Below are 23,007 nucleotides of genomic sequence, written 5' to 3' on the forward strand. Positions count from 1 at the left end.
AACTTAAAACACAATTAAGTTAAGATTTAAACATAAAATACTGAAGATGTAGTAATTTTAAAAGAAATAAACAAACAAAAAAGAATCGCACCTCAGATTCTAGACGGCTGGGGTATGTGTACACATGCTTTAAAGAACCCGGTGTTAACAGGAAAATGGGCGTGTGGGGCTGTACTTACTCGGCCACCAATGCTGCTAGGACTAAAACATTTGAAGCTAACACAACTAATGCTCAAACTTCTACTCCACAAATTCCTTTAAAAGTTTAGGGGATTGGGGGTTTGGGGGGGGAGTCAGGGAAGGTAGTGCATGCCTTTCTTTCCAGTACTTGGGAGGCAGAAGCCCAGGGATCTCTGTGAGTTAAAGGCAAACCTGGTCTACACAGCTAATTCTAGGCTATCCACAACTACCCAAAAAGAACCTTGTCTTTTTAATAAGAGAGAAAAAGAAAAGAAGGACAGGTTCTTGTATTAACTGATTTGATTTTACAGGTTATTGTTCCTGACTGAGGACAGAGTGTTAGGATCTAGGCAATGCTAGTTTAAAGTAAGCAGAGTTTAATTCTGTGGTTTTACTTTTATCCTTAAGATGACAAAGACAATAGAAAATAAACCCTGCGTGGTGATGCCCACGAGAACCTAACAGCCGAGCAGTGTGTGTGCAGCTGAGCTGTTCACCACACTGGCTCACCCTGCACCTAACACCTCCTCCATAGAATAAAGCTTTCCACGTGGAAGGAAGCTTCTCAAGGTCCACTCAACTGCCACTGAGCACATACTGGCTTATCTTCAATTTTATGCCAAACGTCTGATCAACCCAACTTTGTGCCCTCGTACTTTACCTAACACTATCCATGTATAGTTCAAAAGCCTATCTGATGTTAAATAAAAAAAGGCATGAGTCATTAAGAGCTCATATCTTAAACCAGACTAGGTTATAGATACATGTATTTATTGTCACTTTCTCTGAGTACCAGAACACGAGCATTTAAAAAGCACATAAAATATATACGCTTGATAAAATATTTAAAGTGCTGATATACAATTTCTTAATCTTAACTTGCTTAGAAAAACTTGAAAATAAACTTGGAATACCAGTGGTGTAAAAATAATGAACTCAACATCATGTGTTTGGCAAAAAGAACAGAAATCGTTATGTCAAGGTGTCTCTTTGGGAATAATGCATAAGAATACGGGGTTTTGTTTTCTCCAGTTATCAGTTAGTCAATGTTCTCTAGGCCCACAAAGTTGATGTTCAATGGCTACTGAGCTTCTTTCCTAGAATTCTTCATGATAGGGCAGTATAAAGAGATAAACTGGCATACTCTCCCACTTCTGACACGTTTAGTTTCTAAACTGTATCAGCATCAAGAAACTGCAATATCGCTGGGCATGATCAACATATCTGCCATCCCAATACTCAGGAGGCTGAGGCAGAAGGGACTATACTGCAAGGCCAGCTCAGTGACACAGGAGATCTGCTCCAAATTCCAGAAGCTGAGAATGTCATTCAACTATTTCAGCATGTACAAGGCCCTGGATATTGCTTAGAACATCAAAAATGGGGAAGGGGACAGCAGTGACTAGCAACTTACCCTTATCATTTTTAAACACCTAAGATTTATTTAATTTTAAATATTGGAACACAGAATTTCAAACTGAAGTTAATAGTAAGAAGGTTTGCACTCAGAAATTTCAAAATTCTAAATCTCTATTTGCAATAAGCTCCTTATACATCTTATGAATACTGTCTTAAATTTTTTGTTTGTATTCTTACCAGAACCTATCATGTAACACTGAATAACAATATTTGATTGGTGGAAGGAAGGGACTGAGAGAAGCATCATGAGAGTCAGCAAAAGCTGACACAGAATTTGCAAAAATTTACTTTCCCAAAGGATGGGCTGCTTAATTAGTTGCTCATTACTCAAACAATTCTGAAATGGATGGGAAGATTGCAAATGAAGTAAATTGGAACTAAATACTGTCTTAATTTCAATGTTTGACATTGAATATATTCAGCAGCTGTATTTTTTATTTGCCACACAATATTCACTCTGGACATATAGAATCTTCTGTAATCTCAAACGATATCATTAATACTATCTACTTAAATTAAGTATACATATCAAAAAGTTACTAAACCCAGTCTTCACTAAGATAAAACTTTTAAGAAGACTGACAGGTTTACATTTGGGAGATGACCTCACAGGCCAGCATTACTCACTTACTGGCTAGGGCAGGAGGCAGATGCCACCTTTCTTGCCAGTCCCTCAGATGGACAACATGCATTTGATTCACTTATTCTTGGAGATGCGTGGTTTTTAGTATTTTTTTTTGTAAGTACATGAGTTTTGCCTACATGTATAACATGAGTGCAGAGCCCACAACATTGGATTCTTTGAAACTGGAATCAGACTGTTGTAAGCTACAACATGAGTGCTGGGTGAACTAAACCCAGGTCCTCTTGAAGAACAACAAATGCTCTTAACCCACTGAGCTATCTGTCCAGCCATGAAACCTCATATAGATCAAAATCTACAGGCATGTTCGGTAATGAAGTCTCATATAGATCGGCATCTATAACCATTCTCTAATTTTTTATATTTATTTATCTTGTATATGTATGGAAATCAGAGAACAACTTATAGGAGTTAAGTTTCTCTTTCCACCACGTGGGATCTAGGGATGAATTCAAATCATTATGCTTCACCAACTGAGCCACCTCACTGGGCTAACAATCTGTGCTATTAAAGGAAGGAATAGGGACACTGTCTCAATTTCCTGATAAATGTACAGTGTAATTCTATTTTGACAAATCTCTTAAAGTATATTTTTATTGTTGTCTTGACTTGTATATTTCTTTAAAGACAGTGTCTCACTATATAGCTCACAGTATCCTCTAACACGAAAATCTCAATCTACCTCAACCTCCCAAGGATTTAGGATTACAGGCATGCACCACCATACCCAGCTGCAAAGTGTTTTCTAATTGTCCCAGTAACTATTAGGGGTTTCAATATAATTTGCACTCTTGATTTTACTCTTTGCTTAAAAATACACAAATATAGATCTCATACCTTAGATCATCTAAATACTTAAGAAAACTGCAGTTTTGAAATTGATATGGGTCAGTAAAATCATGCAGACAAGGAAAAAAGAACAGAAGCCCGTGCTCTTCAGTTTCAGTAACACGTATCTGTACCTACTCTTCAAGGTAAGATTAGCTTCTCAATAAGAAGAAAAATGGTGACTCATCAGCCATGCATGCTAGAGAAGACAGCCTCTAATCTCTGACAGCTGTGTTTCCAGACTTACTGTTTTCCTGCACCCTGGCCACGAAGCCTGTGAGAGGTATCTGTGGAGTCAACTGAGGCATGGGGGGAGGAGGGGGGGCAATAGAAACTGGCAGCAAGACACAGTATGGGGAGTAAACAGATAAAGAAAAGGAAACAAACAAAAAGCAGAAGTCAGTTACAAGGACCACAAACATAAATAAGTATGCCAAGAACAGTCTGCAAATGAAAACAAACAAAACAAAACAAAACAAACAAACAAACCCTGCTACCATCTTCAAGTTTTTGTCCCCACAGAACCTAAGGCTCGGCCACAGGTGTAAGTGCATAATGTAGTAAGTACACTTACTCTTAACCCAGCATTACATTATTTGGGGAACTTTTTAATTTACTATAACATTTATCTTAGCACAATGTTTTTCAAGGAAAGACTTCTAAAATATGTCACAATTAAACATCTACAGAGCCCTCCAAAAAAACCTATTTTAGTTTTAAGTCTATAAACTAACAGACTAATCTAGCTTTAGGGTAAAGATGTAAATTTAAAACCAAATAATGTTTAACAGCTGTTAATTACATGTATACATATGTAGATAAATCAATACATTAACCATGAATTTCTTTTAAAGAATGTATATCTACATTTACATACTTCTCTGGGAAACACTTTCTTACAAAGTAACATTTGTTACTTTTTTAAGTTGCCAACTTTATTTGTAAGAAATCAACCCTAAATTTACTAAGGGACAAGAATGCTCCATGTATCTAGTGATTAATTTTTCAGTTTCTGAGGGGAAGTTGTCAAATATGGTCTTTTAATGGATACTGAAAAAGGAAACTTAATCACTAATCAGTCAAAATGTACATTATCTGCACTTTATTAGTTCCTGATTAATATAATGCAGCCAGTTACTGGCTAGCTTAAAGTATGCACAGCCTTTTTCAGGAAATACTTTGTAGGAAACTGGCATCAAAGGTTCCTGTGACTAGCAAATATAAGAAAGGCTGACACAAAGATATGCTTACTTTGTCTCACTTTAACAAGACAGTGACTGCTAAAAATGACACAGAACAAGTCAAGGGGTTTAAATGGAAAGACTCTGCTTCCCAGTGATCACCAGTAAGTGATGTTACATTAACCAAGTAAAACAACTTTATTGGTCCCTAAGATAATTTCATCCAATTTATCATTTTAATCCAAGGTACAAATTTGTTGGTTAGAGAAATATATATGCTCTGATATTTCATATAGATCTAAAAACAGCATTCAGTTTACTAGCAGAAACTGGTCTTTCATTCTGTTACAGAGACGACTTGTTAAAGGGTTAGAGGGTATTGATTTTAAAACAAACAAAAAAGCCTCCCATTAGTCACAATAATTTCAAGGAAGAACCCTTAGTGACCAGTCATGCTCGTTAGTTGTGGGAGAAGAGACAGGAGATGTACTATGAAGATGCTCTTCACCAGCACATGTGCTGAGAGGAGCAGTGCACATCACAGCACTAAACACAGCCACGTACCAGTAAACTTCACCAGCAGCTCCTACTGAAGGAGAAATGGATAAAACAAAATATGCTTTACACCCGAGGCTAAGTTTCCTTCCCAGTTTCAAAAAGAATACTGATATTCACTAAGAAGTACCCACAGACATTTGTGAAACTAGGCAAGTGTAGGTTGGTGAAATAAAAACCCTATTTGCAGAATAAATTGAAAGACAAAGTGTGTGTGTGTGGGGGGGGGGGAGATAATGACCACTAAGATGGGATCATAAAAAGCAGAATATGAAAAGAAAGTTAATGAAATTAGTGGGCTAAACAACTAATTTGTCTTGATTGTATATGCCTTTAATAGGCTTCAGGAGGCAGCGTTCAAGGTCAGCCTGAACTCCACAGTGAGTTCCAAAATGAACTACCTCAAAAAAAAAAAAAAAAAAAAAAAAAAAAAGCAAAAGCCTAAACGACTGAGTTATACGACATTCAGACACTGAGGCTCAATATCAACTGGCTGCCAAGGAGAGAGCAGGCAATAGTTTAATATTTCATAGTAACCTGAATGACAATTCTGGTCTGGAAAAAAAGGTGTATAAATCTGAGGTTGTCTGTGAATATAGACATTTAAGAAAAAGTGGTTTTCAATTTGCTATAACCCAATTACTCTGTAACTCAAAATTTTAAACAAAAGACAAACAATATCTTCTCCTTAAGTTAGGCATAGTGGTGTTTGCCTGTCATCCCAATAAGCAGGAGGGCTGAAAGTTTAAGGCCAGTATAACTTAAGTAGTACCAGGCCAGTTAGGGCTATAAAGTAAAGCCTTGTCTTTTAAAAACAATTATATATATATATATATATATATATATATATATATATATATATATATATACACACACACCAAGCAAATTCCCATGTAAATGTAGCATAGTCATCATTATTTTTATGGAACATTCAGTTCTAGAAACACTTAAAAAGAAGCTGCCATAGAAAAACCTGTCAGCCACATCCAATATTTCATGACAAAAATACTAGACAATAGGCTTATTTCAAACTATTTCCCTTCTAGATTTAGCATGGAAAGTGAACTCAATGATTCTCCTCAGATATTCAAACCTTTTCTATTTCCTGTAAAATTTTTAGACACTGGCTGTAATTAGTACTGAGGTGTGTATTTTGAAGTAAACAGAAGGAAATCAAAAGAAAATCGCCCCCACCTGTTAGAATTATTCAGACAGAAAAGTAAGCAGGCATTGTAAATGTTTTCATTTGAAAGCATTTTAAAAGCGCTCACAAAAAAAAAAAAAAAAGCACTCACAACCTTAGAAGTGATAGCCAGCAATTTCTTTTCATTAAATTTTTTTTAAAAATCCTGTGTGTTTGTGGCCTTGGACCATTACTGAACCATCAGAATCAAGCCAATAAAATTTAAGATTGTTTAGTTGAAATTACACTGTAGTAATACTAATAGCACATTGAAGTATCTGTTGAATTTTGGTAGATTAAGTACACGCAAATGAACCCTGGAGAATAAGTAATAAATAAGCAGTTACATTTAAAATGGTTATTCAAGGATTAACATTCTAAAGCAAAACCAAACATGAAATAGCATGATTTAAATTGTTGTCTATCACAGTCAAGAATAACAGTTTAAAATAATTTCCTTCAAAAGGAGCTCCACTATTGCTGTATGCCTGCAAACACAAGCTTACTTGAATTTTGAGAATAAAGTGGACCTCCATTAACATGAGGCTGAGCAGAGAATTGCGCAGTCACAGAGGGAGTTCGTCTATATCCACCAGAAGATGTCGAAGAAGTGGTAGAGTTGTGTCGAGAAATCTGCCTGGTCATTGTGCCATACTGGGAACCAGGAGCTGCGCCAGGGGCTGCTGAAAAGCATTAGTCAAAGGCAACCAAGACAGCATTACAAATACCCACAGTGGCAGGACAGGGAGTTACTGCTTTCTAATGCCCAGACATGAAATAAGGAAGGAAGAAAGTGAAAATCAAATTATCTCCACTTCTAAAGTTTACAAACAAGAGGACAGCTAGTATGAAGACCTACAAAAGTGACCGGTGAGCATTATTAATCCTTTGCAATAACCACAGTCCCAAATGCTATTTACTAACGCTGCATGTAACCCACAGGTGCATTTCAGAATGTTCTCTACACAATGCACAGGAACAACTATTCAGACCACTTACACTGTATTGGTATGATAAGTAACACAGGGATAACTTGAAATATATGATAAGAAATATATGTGTAAGTTGTCTGCAAGTTCCACACCATTTTATTATATAAGGAACCTGAGTTTTTACGGATTCTCTATCTATTGAAGGTGGGGTATCCAAGAATCAACCATCTGAGGGAATAAATGACAACTGTATAGCTTTTGCATGTACACTAGCTCCAACAAAATGAGCACTCAGGCAGGCTGTGGAAGGCCCCAGCTGCTGGCTGTGGGTCATTCAGGACTGCTACCTAAGCAACTTCCTCTCCTGAAAATCTGATTCAAAATTCTATCAGGCTAAAAAACCCAGGTTAAGTATTAATAACGTAAACAATAAAATTTAAACTGTTAAGTATATTTTTCTGATTTTATAACTGTTAATAATGGCTGTTATTAATTATTTAGGTTGTATTTAGGTACTATTCTTAACACTACTAGAATATGACTTTTTATGAATGAACACTGCTAAATATAGTTCCTGAATTTCCCTCGGATAACTATTTTTAAGCTTCAGCACTGATGACAATCTCCCCTTGAGAGTTTGAAGTTTCTGGGTCCTATCCAGAGATATTAACAAAGTAGGTCTAGGATGGAGTCTGAGAACTGAAATTTCTACAGTTCCTCCATGTTGATGACCGATGCTCTGAAAGTCATTGCTCTAAATAAGTAGTTAGAAAACATTTTTTTCTTTAAGTCCACTCCTAAAAATTAAAACTTAGGTGTGCCTGGAGTGAGTGGGTTATACCTCTATGTAATGACCACATTCAAACTCAAACTGACACAGCTTTAAGATGAGTTAATACACAAGTGCACAAAGACTTCACAGAGCCTCTAGAAAAAAACTTCTGACAGAATGGGAATGAAAAAGACAAGTAATAGCTTTGAGCTCACAAACCTAAGCAGAGACTTTTCCAAGAACTAGTGTTCCGAGAACTAGTACTCTCATGTTAGTATCTAAGTCTGACACTGATAAACCAGAGCAGCTGCTGGCTTACCTTGACGAGTAAGCAACAGAGGTGTTAGTATCAGGAGGGAGCATTTCAACAAGACGCACCATCAGTGTGGACCCAGGTCCACATGCCCCCACAGCAAGGCTGGCAAGCAAAGATGACTGTCTACATTTTCATCCAGTGAACTCAACAATAGCATCTCACTGTGGCTTTAACAATCGTCTGCCAGCTACTAAGTAGGCTGAGAGCATTTCATTCTCACAGACTTTCTTTCAGTGACTTCTACATTCATGGGATTTTGTATTATCTCCTTCCCTCTCCTTTTTCCTCAGTATTATATAAATGTTTTGAAAAAAATGTAAAAATATTTTCAGTTTAATGTCACCTAAATTAATTATTGTAAGAGACACCTCACCATTTATCCTAAGTATTGTGTACTTCTAAACTGAATGTGGATTTGGGAGGTAGGGGGAAGCTAAGACAGGGTTTCTCTGTGTAACATCAACCAGACTGGCCTTGAACTCACAGAGATCCGCCTAGCTCTGCCTCCTAAATGTTGGGATTAAAGATGTATGCCACCACCGCCCAGCCTGAATCTACAATTTTTTTTTTCTTTCTTTTCTTTTTATCGGAGCTGGGGACTGAACCCAGGGCCTTGCGCTTGCTAGGCAAGCACTCTACCACTGAGCTAAATCCCCAACCCCTACAATTCTTTATAGTCTAGTCCTTCCCAACTTGAAGACAATTTGAACGCATCCTACTGACATTTATTTCATAGTACTGTCAGCCAACTTAAAACCTAGGCTGCATCAAAACTTTTGAAAGAATAATCCAAAGCATCAGAGCATCCCAATCACACTCTATTTCCTTTCCATGTTCCACTTCCTGTCTCTACCTTCACCCCAGTCCTCTGACTGAATGTGATAGTTGCTAGTTTTCATCAATCTAAACAAATTACAAATAAAAATCTCGTTAAGTTGGTTGGCCATAAATCATACACAGAACCATGCTGTATTGTAGTAGAGAGTCTTCTCCGTGTTCTTACAGTGTTAAGTTCAAAGGTCTTTCACCAAAAGAAATTAGTAATGATTAGATTTAACTTTTACTAGTACCATCTATAGCCCAACAACTGTAACAACTGTAATCTGTCAGCTACAGGAGTACGCTGCAGATATGTAAAATATAACTAATGATTCCCCAGCGCCTACATAGTCTCATAAGCAACACTCACTGGGAGAAGCTGAGCTCCAGGGAGCCAGACACAATGTTTTCTAACAAAACAGTTTATGACTTAGATCAGAGTGTAAAAACAGAACTAAAACTTTCAAAATGGCAGGGAAATACTACGTATTAGAAGGTAAACAAAATAAGAAACATCTGTATATAAAACGTGTTCAAATGAGTTTATAAATGCAGTACCCACAAAATTAGTCTGTGTTTATAATCAGATCATTTTCCTTAAACAATACATTTGATAAGTAAGATTATTTTCCTCTAATTCTTTTCATTATGATTACCTTTCAAATGTGTGGTTTTTAATATACACATTTTATTTCTAGGCAGCTTGCACTGGTTCTAACCCATCTGAAAAAAAGTCTACGTTTCACTAGCTAAATTCCAAAGGGATAACTGAATGTTCTCCCAGAATACCTTAAATTTACACACTTTTTAAAAAGGTAAAATAAATTTTCCTATTTTTAAATCTCACCTTACAGTCACTGCATTTCACTAAAATAGGTACTGAATCTTATACATAAATAGGAAGCCACAAATATATTAGTTTAGCAATACTGACCTGAATGAAATATCATGCAATATGGTTTGCTTTTGAAATAATAAACATCATAAACTATTATAAAGACAAGATTTACTAAAACAAAATGGCCAAAACTGACTTAGCAAAGTTATTTCTCTGTACCACACATAGAGATTGTAAAACTCCAACAACTTTGTGAAAATTAACCTAGAAATAGCGTATTTTTATATTTGTTTTTAATATAGGAATAGCCACAATCTCATAGCTAATTTAGTTCAATATGCATAGACTGTTTGAGCCTCCATAATAAAGTTAACAGACATCACAGAGGGAAGCGAGAGCACTAGCGACCATACCTGGGCCCGCAGTGGGCGGGGAGGGTGTGGGCACAGCAATGGGAATACCAATGCTGCTGCTCCCACTGTTTTCCCGGCTTCCGCTTCCTCCACTACTCCCACTGCAAAGAAGAAAAGCATTGGAAAATCATTTTTACAGACTGGTTTTTTTGGTTTTTTTTTTTTTCGGAGCTGGGGACCGAACCCAGGGCCTTGCGCTTCCTAGGTAAGCGCTCTACCACTGAGCTAAATCCCCAGCCCCCAGACTGGTTTTTTAAAAGATTAATCATAGAGGGGCTACTAAACACTCATTAATTAACTTGGTTATAAACCTTTACTCTATTAAAATGGTTCTTGAGTTACATTGTTCTTCTAGAACTCTAAAAACTAGTAACTAGCTTAGTACTCGAACCCTACCTGACTTTTACTCCCAGCACTCTGAAAGCAGATACAGATGGATCTTTATGTGTTCAAAGCTAGCCGGGGACCTTGTCTTAAAATGGTAATTATAGCTTTAAGAAACGTCTTGAGCAGTGAAGTCTCACAGTACAGTGAGTTATAAATACCAGTGTCAAGCCTTCTGTGACTAAGAGCATAAGAGCCTGCTGTGGTGGCACACGACAGTTTCAGTCAGCACTGGCTGAGTCTAGAGGTTCTTGAGTCTGGCATACATAACCTTGTTTCCCTCTGTGATGGTTGTATATGCTCAGCCCAGGGAGTGCCACTATTAGAGTGTGTGGCCCTGTTGGAGTAGGTGTGTCACCGTGGGTGTGGGCTTTAAGACCCTCACCCTAGTGGCCTGGAAACCAGTATTCTGATAGCAGCCTCCAGATGAAGATGTAGAACTCTCAGTTCCTCCTGTACTATGCTTGCCTGGATGCCACCATGTTCCTGTCTTGATGATAATGGAGTAAACCTCTGAACCTGTCAGCCAGCCCTAAATAAATGCTATCCTTATAAGAGTTGCCTTGGTCATGGTGTTTGTTCATATCAGTAGAACCCTAACTACGACAACCTCCTTGTTCCTCAGAAAGGATTAGTGACCCATACCCTCATAAAACTCTATAGTAGAACATGAGAAAACAAACTCAAGAGTTAGTGCAACAGGTAATATGAAAACAAAAGTACAAAACAATGGGAGAGGGGATGGATCCTTGTCTGAAAATCAAGAAAACCAGAAAGAAAAACAATTTCTCCCTATCTGAAAGAAAAATAAAAGGGCACGGTGGCACACAGCTGTAATCCCTGCATTTAGGAGGCCAATGAAAGAATATGACACCGTCTAGGTCAGTCTGGCCTATACAGCAAAGCCATGTTTCCAAAACATAAATAAGTTGAGTACAGGGGTGTACACCTTCACACCCAGAACTGGGAAAGCAGAGGCAGGTAGGTCCCTATCAGTTTGAAGCATGGTCTATAAAGCCAAGTTCAAGACCTGCCAGGGCTACATACCTTGCCTCAAAAGCAAACCAACAAACAAATATAAAATACATAAAGACAAATTGAAGATTAAGTGATAAGGAATTTTCTGGGAAATGAGTGTGATGATCTGAGTAAGAATGGCCGCCACAGACTCATATATTTGACTGCTTGGTCATGAGGAAGTAGCACTATTTGAGATGAATCAGTAGGTGTAGCCTTGGAGTGTGTCACTGAGAGGAGAGTCTGAGGCAGCCTCTTCCTGTTGCCTGTAGATCTGGCTGTAGAACTCTCAGCTACTTCTCCAGTACCATGTCTGCCTGCATGCCACCATGCTTCCTGCCCTGATGATAATGGACTCAACCTCAGAAACTTTAACCAGGCACCAATTAAACGTTTTCTTTATAAAAGTTGCCTTGATCATGGTGTCTCTTCACAGAAATAGAATGGTAACTAAGGCAATGAGCAAAAGAATAGAAAACAGTTTAAAGGTAGGTTTCACTACTACTAAGAAACTATTCAACTTCCTCCAAGCCAAGTCCTTCTACCTGAGAGTAATTGCTGTCTAGCATACCTGCCCCTCACTGTGTTGCCCAGGCTAGTTTCAAACTCCTGATCTCAAAGGATCCTCTAGCCTTCTAAGTATATGCCACAGTGCCTAGCTTATACTGTATTTTAAAAGCAATACTGTTTGCTGGATTTGCACACAAACTCAGTAAGGCAAAGATTTATAGTGCCTGTGTAAGATTTTTATTCTATTTTCCAATGATTAATTTAAAATTAAATTATCACATTTTAATAAAAAGACCCACTAATAGAACATGGGCTTAAATATGAAATTGTCAACTCATTCAAGTCAGGAAATCTACTCAGCTTTATGTCAGACATAGGAATATTTGTACATTTAAGTTCTTCTGTAATTACTGACTTAGGCGCTTTTTATCTAAAATAGGCATAAGAGGTGGCAAATTATACTGTGTGGGCTAAAACTAGACAACAGTCCAATTTTTGCCTATGACCTAACTTTTTGTTAATAGTGAAAACTCAAAAGAAGAACAGTATTTTTGCAAAACATTAAAATTATATGAAATTCAAATTTTAGTACCATATGTAAGATTTTACTAGACCATAGCTTTGTTCGTTGATTTACATGTCATCTGTGGCTGTCATGGTGCTAAATTTGCAACAATGATTAAATTTTTCCAAAATCCTGACATATTGACATTCTAGAAATACATTTTAAAAATAGGTGTTAGTATTTCAACACAATAAGCTTGGAAAAAAAAACAAAACTTGTTTCTGACTAGTTTGACACACTCATTTTAAATAACTAGTGGTGGAACAAGATTAAGCTATTACTACCTCTACTTAACCCTCTGTCCAAGAGCATTTAAGAGTATTGTTCCCTGTGCCCTTCCTAATGAGCAGGAGTTCCTGGTAAATGAACCTAGCAGTCTCATTCACACTAAGAATATATCCTACCACTGAGCCATAAAAACCCTAGCCCTACCTTACAACATTTAAAGATGTGTTAAAAAGCATTCTTGGGTGAGGAGGGTGGAGAAGGTGATAGAACTGGGTTACTACTAAAACACTTTTGTTCCAAAATTTCTGAATACATTATATGCAAATTTAAGAGAGCAAAACAATTTTAAGCTTTGTTTGGGGGTTTTCTGTTTGCTTTTGGTTTGGGCTCTGCTTTTGAGACAGGGTTTCATATATCACAGGCTGGCCTCAAATTCACTAAGTAGCTAAGGATAACCCTGAACTTCAGATCCTCCTGCCTCCATCTCCCAAGTGCTGTAACTGCAGATGTGCACCATCATGCCTGGTTTGTATGGTGCTGGGGATCAAACCCAGAGCTTCCTGTATGTTAAGGCAAGCACTATGCCAACTTTTACATCTTTAGCCTCTAAAAAGCACTCTTTAGTTGTAATCCCAACATGTACTTGTATCTCTGTCAAAAATAAGAAATATGATCTGCATACAGTATACACAAATTAAAAAAAAAAAACCTCAAAAGAAAAACTGAAATTTGATGGGATCAGAAATACAAAGAATGGTGCTCGCTTCAGCAGCACATACACTAAAATTAGAAATACGAAGAATGATGCCCTCCCCTTTTACATTCACTATTAGCATTAAAGTAACACCTAACTTGTATCTGTATCTTTAGAAATCGTCCCTCAGCAATCAGCAGCACACACTTTCAGAGCTCAGATGTTCAGGCGGAAGCCTTACCTATGCGTCCTTGGTCTCTGATTTAAAGAAGCCGTCCTGCCTGGACTATGCTGGCTTCCAAGCCTCGCAGGACTAGTCATGTAGTCATTAGGAACTGTGGGAGGCTTAACAGGCTCTAGGGTTTTGTAAGGGGTATTCCGCCTAACAACGAAGAACAGAAGGAGGGATAATGAATAAGAAAGACAAACATCACTCCCCAAAATTTGCAAAAATCTCTCTCTCTCTCTCTCTCTCTCTCTCTCTCTCTCTCTCTCTCTCTCTCTCTCTCTCTTTCTCATACACACACACACACACACAGAACTTTTTTTTTTCCAATTTTAATTTAAAAAAGTAAAGACTGGCAAGATGGTTCAGGGAGGTAAAGGTGCTTGCCACCCAAGTCTAGAGACATTAGTTCAATCCCTAGAACCCATTTACCAGGGGAGAGGGATACTGTACATACAAATGGTAACGCATTCACTCACGACACCACAGAATTGTCTCTGACCTACACAAAGCATAAGGTAGCACAAGTTACACAATACACACTCTCTAAGGACAAAAAAAAAAGTTTTTAACAGTAATTACTAGTGACATATTAAAATTCTGACGTTTTAACATAAAAATTGAAATTTGTTACGAAAATTATTGGAAAGAGTCATTTAATGTTCTAATATTATACTAAAAATAATGGTTATAATGCTCAATAATATAGAATATTAAAATATACATTATTCCCAATTCAGTCACTCACAAGCCTTTTGGGGAAGAGGGGAGCATGGCTGGCTGCTGACTAACACCCTCCACAAAAGCAAGAAATCTAATATGGAACTTCCAAGTAACTAATCCTTCACAAACACCTTAAAAATTATTGATACAATTAGTACCACCAGAAGTCACCACCATCTTTTCCAGCTTTCCATCAAGGTACTCTGGTGCAAAAAGGCCACTGAGTAGCTGAGCAGTTAGAGCCACTCAGGCAGAGTCCTAAGCCATGGAATAGGAAAAAGAGAAGATGGAGACTACTAAGCTGAACTACACGGAGCACACCACTTACTCAATGACCCACAACATAAATACTACACATGTGAGTGGAAGCACTATAAGGATCCCACTGGTCAATCCATTTAAGATAAAGCATAAGGCAGATTTACATTCGTTTGTGTGTGTGTGTGTGTGTGTGTGTGTGTGTGTGTGTGTGTGTGTGTGTGTAAAATTTTTGTAAAAAAAAATAGGAATGTTCTGTCTGCATGTACCCCTTTATGCCAGAAGAGGGCATTGGATCCCATTAGATGGTTGTGAGCCACCATGTGGTTGCTGGGAATTGAACTCAGGACCTCTGAAAGAGCAGTCAGTGCTCTTAACGGCTGAGCCATCTCTCCAGCCCTCTACATTTTTATATGTATAAATAAAGGATATGCATTTATCCATATATAAAAGATCATTAATTCCTGGCATGACTCGTATAATTCCAAAGCTAAGGAGGGGGAAACAGGCAACTTTGGGGCTTAGCAGCAATCTAGCTTCCTGGGTGAGTTTCAGGCCAATGAGAGAACCTGTCTTAAAGGAGGTGATCAACTTTCCTGAGGGTGAAACTTCAACACACACACACACCGCACACACGAATTTAAAGGGTAGTTCCACAAGAGCAAATTCAAAAACAAGAAAACATGCACTCAAGTCTCAGGAATTCTTTGTAGAATACAGTTGAATTTGTACCCCAAAGTTCCTCGGCCTGACACAGGAGGGCTTGGTGGTTTCTGCGTGGGAGGATTTGTTCTCGACAATGTGCCAGTTCTTGCAGGCTGGTTATTTCCGTGCTAAAATGTGGAAAGAAAAATTTTATTTCTGCATCAACTTGTTCTTGATGTTTTAACATGATGTCTTTTTCTTAATATCAGAATGTGAAGTAAGGATTCCCAGACAGTTCTAATAGAGTTTGGTATTACATTTTAAAAGTTTAAAAGCCACCTATGCTCAGTTCTTCTCATCATATTTTGTGCTATTCATATCAATTTATACAAAATACAAGATTGCTACATTTTATATCTTATTGTTAGACATGTTCATTGATATCAAACTTATTCAAGAATCAGAGTTAAAATGTTTGAATAAACATTTATATATGCATTATGTGTGCATAAAAGCAAACCACAAAGCTGTCAATCTGCTAAAACACTCATTGCAAATATAATTTTTATCCTAATAATTCAGCAATAAGATCACATGTGACGTCTGGGAAGCCTAACTGTAAGTCAATGGGAGCAAAGCAACTGTAAAACACAGGAGCAAAAGCCGTACCTGTTAGAACAATTAACGTCCCTAACGTGCAAACATCAATATAGCTAGGATATATTAACACAGCCAAGCTAAACGCTGCTGATGTGATCTAAGTTTGAGCATACTTAATCTACGTAAATCCTACAGGGAAAAGCAGACAGACAGGAGTTTTCATAGTTTAGTGGCTCTGCAGCCTCTGTCACATAGAGAAAGTACTGTGGATCAAATGATAAGCAGTGTCTCTTACCTTGGCTTTTAGCCACTTTTTGTTGGCAAAAACAAAAAAGGGGGAAAAAGTAGAAATTAATTCTAGGACAGCTTGACAATTTATATTACTGAATTTATGTTAACAAGGTTTTATCTAACTCTATTTGAAATACACTTTAAAAGTTATCTAGAGGAACTAGAGAAATAAATGTTTGTATGTTACACTTGTTTTTCCCTCAGTACTAGTACTCAGGGCTGTAAATGTTGGTCAAGCATTCTACCAATGAGCTAGCTACAACCCGCCACTACGTTTCACAGACTGGCCTTGAGCTGACTTTATGACCCAGACAAAGCCTGGAGTTTATGGTTGATTCTCTTGCCTCAGTCTCCCAGAGAGCTGGGACTGCTGGCTCCTGTCTAACATGTACTTCTAAAAAGAAGTTAATTCGTAAGGAAATTACCAATTAAGTAAGCCAATCTCAGGTAAGCATTTAACCCATGGATCTAATCCAACTCAATCAGGGATGAAGCAGAGTTGGGAAGGTGTCCCCAAAGTATGTAATGGCTTTTGCAGTCGACAGCATCCAGCACCCATGTCAGGCATCTCATGACTATCTGTAACTTCAGTTATAAGACATCAAATGCCCTTTCTGGCCTCTACAAACACTGCACTCACATGCACATCCCTTCACATACACACGTTTACAGATAATTAAAAATAAAAACAAAATCTGTAGCTGAGGGTGACAGATTTAATTCCAGGTCTTAGGAGACAGATAGGCAGATCTCTGCATAACCTAGTCTATGTAATGAGTTCCAAGCCAGCCAGAGCCACATAGTAAGACTCTGACTCGGAAAAATAAAAATAAAAATAAAAATTCATAAGTTGATTTCAAGTTCAGGAAAGGATTCAGCCTTGCACCTCAGTGTTTAAAAACTAAACCCAAAACCCTGGGAATGTAGCTCAGTTTGCAGAGCCCTGAAGTGCATCAACACTGGGCTTCATTCTCAGCGTGCCTTAACCCAAGTATGGCAGTAGAACTCCTGAAAATCCAGAATGTGGGAGGTGGGGGCAAATGATCCACTACATACAAGTTCAAGGCCAGTTTTGGGACCATACAATCCTACCTCAAAAACAAAATTATGGGTGTTGTGTTATGAATAAGATAATATATGTGTGTGCATAAAACTAACAAAGAATAAAAGTAGCCTTTAAAAAGCAAAAATATAGGAAAAGCAAGCATCCACTTGTAGGTTGGCCAAATTCTGACTACAGAAAGAATAAAGAGTTTGAGAATTCTCTTATCTAGACTACTGAAGTCTTCAGCAAGCCTACACTATTAGGAAGATATATGTTGCTATGTTTTTATTGAGCAGTTCAGTGAAAACTCTAAATAAAAACTCTTAAAGGCTGCTTCTGTGAGAGATGACCAGCTAACACACCTAAAACAATGTGCATGCACGACCTGTAGTGTCAATCTCTTACACTAGGTCATTAAGAAAAAGAATTCCCATTTCTATAGTTTGTTTATAAAGTTTGGAGATTTCTATTTCTATCAATAACATCTGCTGTTCTCACACCTTATCTACCATTTTTCAATGACCCCAACAGCAACATTAAATAAAACCTTATGAAAGAATTCAGATTATCTTCTCAGTTATACAACTGTGCTACAACTTTGGTATTTGTTTGTTTAAACTGCCATCTGAGAACACTGTCTGGAACCCTACCTAATCACACCTTGATGTGAAGTACTACATTTAACTAATAATAAATCCTTAATAAGACATACTAGTGTATTGTATGATCTATGTATATGATGACTACATACGTACCATATACATGTGCATACAGTATTTCATAATAATATAACATTTTAATTGTGCAAAAAAGTGTTCTAAGTACATTCTTACATCTTCATTTCTTTCAACTGAAAGAACAAAGACAAATAAAATATTTTTAAAACCCTCAGCATTTGTATGTAAGCTGTTCTCAAATTAAAGAACAATAGAACTAAACTAAACTTGAACCCTGCAACTATACAACTTCCTAACTTTCAACCTTTATTCAAGCTCAGCTTTCTCTACTAAACAGTTTGTGCATGTGACTGTGTTCCAAAGAAGGAGTATTATAAAATTAATCTCTGCCTCTTAAATCTCAAAATATAACAGTTAGCAACTGAAATACTTACATGAAATGTCTATTTAAAATGTCCCCAAACAAAATAAGATTTTACTATTTCCTTAAGATCTCTCTTGCTCTAAACATTTACATTTATGAATAAGAAATTTTACCATTTACCTGGAATTAAAAGCATCAGAATTTTCTTTGAGCCCACTCTATTTTTCTAGCAGTAAGCTTCAGAAATCAATGAGACCAATTCTTTCTTTGAAGTAACTGATTAGCTCTCGCTCATATTAATATTCATGTAAGGCTGTGCTACAGTTTACTCATATAAATAAATAAATCTTAAAAATAATAATAAATAATAATAGTAATAATCAGAAGGGGTGGGCTAGAGAGACAGTCCCATGGTTAAGAGCTCTTGTTGCCCCTGCAGAGGCCCCAGAGTTAGGTCCTATTACCCACATACAAAATGTCACAACCATCATACAGAAGAAGACTGTATCTCTATCCGCTCTGATCTCCACAGGGACCAAACACATCCAATATACATACACACATGGTACACATAAACTCACTACACACACATGCAATACATACAGCACACACATGAATATAGTATACACAGGGTACACCACACAAATGGCACACAAACATGGTACATTCACTTTGTGTATCCACATGGTCTGCACACATGGTACGTATACAAATATACATGCAAAACACTCAGATACAAAGATAAACACACCTGAAAAAAATTAAGAACAATAACTGGGAGACCATTAAAGCTGAGACAGCCCTGGTGTTCTGGGTTACTACAAAACAAACTAAAACTCAACTCCATAACTGACCAGAAACTAACAATCAACCTTTGAGGCTTTACCTTAAAAAACACCAACTAATTCTAACCTTTAAAATGTCTTTGTCTTGCTTCCTTGCTTTTCTGCATGACCTCCACATAAACACTAAATATATATATAAGAAACTATCCTCTGTAAGTTATAAATTAATTTAGATATCTGTTCATTGTTACTACTACCAGAAACAATTCTGCATTTCCCCACTAAGTATTCAAGCCTTCCTTCCCTACGCTCACTGTGAAATATTGTGGCTGCCCATAAAAATCATCATCTTTTGTTGTTGTTCTTCATGTGCATATTCTAGGTTCTGCATAGTGGGTTTCTCCTATCAGTATTTTATTCTGTTCCCCAAAATCTAACCAGACTTACTTTATGCTATTTTTTATTTCAAATTCCTATTAAAATATAGACACCATATACTATTCTGCATGAAATCTATTAAATTCATTTAAATGCTATTTAAATGTGCATAATCTATTTAAGGGAAGGCCAAGTATATCTCACCCAAACATCAAAATACTAAAATTTATAAATAAAATAGAATATTAATCTTAGGAGTACAAAAACCTTGAATGTAAAATGTGTTAGCTACAAGACAAGTATTAATCTATTTTAATATAGTATTTAAAATTTATAATTATAAAAATATCCAAACAGTGAAGTTCAATGACAAAAAACACCATGAGGAAACATCAGGTGTCATGATTCTTAATACAGCACAAATTTAACACACTGCTCAGAAATCAAACTTTATCTAGGAAGAGTTAAGATTAGGAAAAAATTTTTAATCAAAATACATTGCATGAAGAAAATTTTTAATTAAAAAAGAAATTAAATTTCTAAATACAAAGGCAAAAATAATAATAATTACAGGGAGTAGTAGAGTTGCCTATGGTGAAAATGCACATTTTAAAATAAATTTAATTTTCTGACTCATAATTTCAGCCAGTACATAATCATTAATCATTGTCATTATCATTTATGAATTTATCATTAATGAATGCCCAGATTTCTATAGTTTTGTAAGGAGCAGGTGGGTTGGTTAGATGGGTGTTTTGTTTGTTGAGTCTCAGTGTCCAGCCCAGTTGACTTGGAACACACTGTGCAGAACAAGCTTAATCATCCTTTAAGCTGTAGTCATCCTACTCCTTCTGCCTCCTGGAACTAGTAGTATTTCTTTCGAGATAGGGTCTCTGTATATAACCCTGGCTAGCCCAAAACTCACTCACTAGGACAGGCTAGCCTTGGATTCAAAAATGCACCTGCCACACCCAGCTGACATTATTTCTTAATTTCACACATCTCTATAATCCTGTACGAAAAAGGTAACATAAGAGAATGAAGTTCTTACAGAAGTCATTACCCCTAACCCCCAAGAAACCAACCAGTAAAAAGACCAGGGACAAAGTAATTATGTACGTATATATTTTGTATATATACAGATAATTTTACACACACCATCTTCATATTAATGTCAGACTAGCCTCAAATTCTCTCTATGAGCAAGAATGGTCTTGAGCTTCCTATGCCCCTGACTCACAATTTGAGTGCAAGGACTGCCAAGTGTACCACCACTGTGGTACTTGGGATCAAATACAGGGTTATGGTCATACTAAGCAAGCACTCTACCAAAACATACCAGTTTCTAAAATATACCATTCATACCAGCCACCCACTCTTTTAAATCTTGGTCAAAACACTTAAAACAGCAACCAAAGCAATGTTAGTACCTTTCAGAAGTGTACACTTGCACGGGATCAGTAAAATTAGGGATGCTATGTACCTTACCACAGTACTCTTGTAAAAAGAGATGTTTGTTTTTTTAAGTATCTGCATATTTTAGTAATTAGAAAGAAAACTACCTAAGTTCTCATCCATATACTTTCAGCATCTAGGAGGTTGTGTTTATGCTTCTTACTAAATTCCTACTTGAATTATACACAGTTGCATTTTCTTATTAAACTTCCTTTTAGAATTTGGACCCAAGCCTTTAATCCTAGCACTATGCAGGGGTACATAAAACATGGGGTTTTAAAGCACACAACCATGAGTGAAGGGAAAAGATAATTCAGGATATTTGTTTTTGAGATAATGGTTTTATGAGGAAGCTGTGTTAAGTCTGAGCTTCACTATGTAACCCAAGTGGGCTTCAAACTTAATTTGCTTCAGACTCTATAGTGTTATAATTTTCTCCAACATCTGGCTCAGAAAATTTTCTTTATTGAATGGGGGGAGGGGGGGTTCATGAATTTTCCCAACAGATTAAATATATACATCTACATGTTGTGCAAAATTTTAAAATCCCAAAACAGCCACTAATACAATCTTACATATTACTATTCTATAATATTCTAAAATTGAATTTAAGCTCTCTGATAAACAATGTTAGACACACCCTTGATAAAACACAAGAAACAAGTAGTCTCTGCTACATTTGTCAAGAGTTTCAGCTTCACATTATAACTGCCATAAAGGTGAATAAAACATTCCAGAAATCACAGAAAGAATACAGTAAAAGTTTAATACTTCTCTCTCGACGAGACAGTCCAGAATATTTGGAATGCAAACACCTCTAGCAACAGCACCAGTACGATCCACCAGCTACAAAAAGTTTCCAGACTCTGGCTGACTTCCTTTTTAAAAAGAGGGTGAGGATTTGCTTTCCAAGAGCATTCAGATTTAATTCCCAGCACCTACATGGCAGCTGACAACTGCCTGTGAGTCCAACTCCAGGGATCAGACACCACTTCTGGCTTCCACAGGCATTAGCACTCAAGTGAAGCCCAGACATTCAGGCAGGTAAAATATCCATACACATAAAGTTAAAAAGAATTCTTAAAACCTAAAAGACATTACGAAATATTTTGAAGAATACAAACAAAATCAACAGTCTTCTGGGAAAAAGATTACTACCACATTTCAAAGTATAAGTTTATTCTGGGCAGAGCTGGCTAAGGAACTTACACTATTCCAGTTACTTGCAAAGACACATAAATACAAAAAAACTACAAATTTCAAGATCACATAATTCCACCAAGCTTGGTCATAGGCAACAAATATTCTACAAATCTAGAGGTTGTGGCAGATGTATACAAAACAGAATGTATGCAATTTTTCTATTTTTAAAAAATATAAATTGCTGAACTTCATCCCCATAATACATAGGCACACAAATATTTAAAAATAAAAGGACAAATTATATACAATTTATTTTCTAAAACCAATCATAATCTATGATCTAAATGCCTTACTTACTAAATGGCTTTTTCAAGTTGTGTTTTTATTTGTTTGGGCGTTTGTTGTTGTTGTTGTTTGTTGTTGTTGTTGTTGTTGTTGTTGTTTATGATACAAGCAACACGGCATTATGTGTGGACAAGGAGATCAAGGGAAAACTTTCAGGAGTCTATTTTCTCCTTCCACCATGTAGGTTCTAAGACTAGAACTCAGGTCAAAAGGATTGGAGGCAAGTACCTTTTCCCTGCTAAGCCATTTTGGCAGGCCAACTGTTTTAGGTTTTTCTGAATAATGCTGATTCCATGGATAAAATTCTGTTCCAAGCTTAGTCAGACATGTAACTCATTAAATGAATACTCTATAGGGCTGGAGAGATGGCTCAGCAGTTAAGAGCACTTGTTGCTCTTGCAGAGGGTACAGGCTCACCTCCGAGATCCACATAATGACTTACAACTACCCATAACTCATTTCCAAAGGCTCTAGAAGATGCAACACCCTCTTCAGACTCCTAAGGGCACCAGACATGCACTTAGTACACACACACACACACACACACACACACACACACACACACACATATAGGCAAACACTCATACACTTGTAT

At 36.9% G+C, this 23,007-nt stretch overlaps 1 protein-coding gene across 10 annotated transcripts in view; it reads right to left on the reverse strand.

Moving 5' to 3' along the window:
• Abi1 (abl-interactor 1) overlaps positions 1-23,007 on the reverse strand; it is an 81,272-nt gene that overhangs the window by 6,136 nt on the left and 52,129 nt on the right. Inside the window, exons 4-9 of one of the 10 annotated variants that reach the window (XM_087591577.1) lie at positions 16,225-16,239; positions 15,417-15,517; positions 13,719-13,859; positions 10,080-10,180; positions 6,496-6,669; positions 3,318-3,404 (exon numbers count right to left, since the gene is read on the reverse strand). In XM_087591577.1, coding sequence (XP_087447703.1) covers positions 3,318-3,404; positions 6,496-6,669; positions 10,080-10,180; positions 13,719-13,859; positions 15,417-15,517; positions 16,225-16,239 — 619 coding nt within the window. 10 annotated transcript variants of the gene reach the window in all.

Source organism: Rattus norvegicus, chromosome 17 (genome assembly GCF_021556685.1).
Source record: "Rattus norvegicus strain SHRSP/BbbUtx chromosome 17, alternate assembly SHRSP_T2T, whole genome shotgun sequence".
Taxonomy (NCBI): domain Eukaryota; kingdom Metazoa; phylum Chordata; class Mammalia; order Rodentia; family Muridae; genus Rattus; species Rattus norvegicus.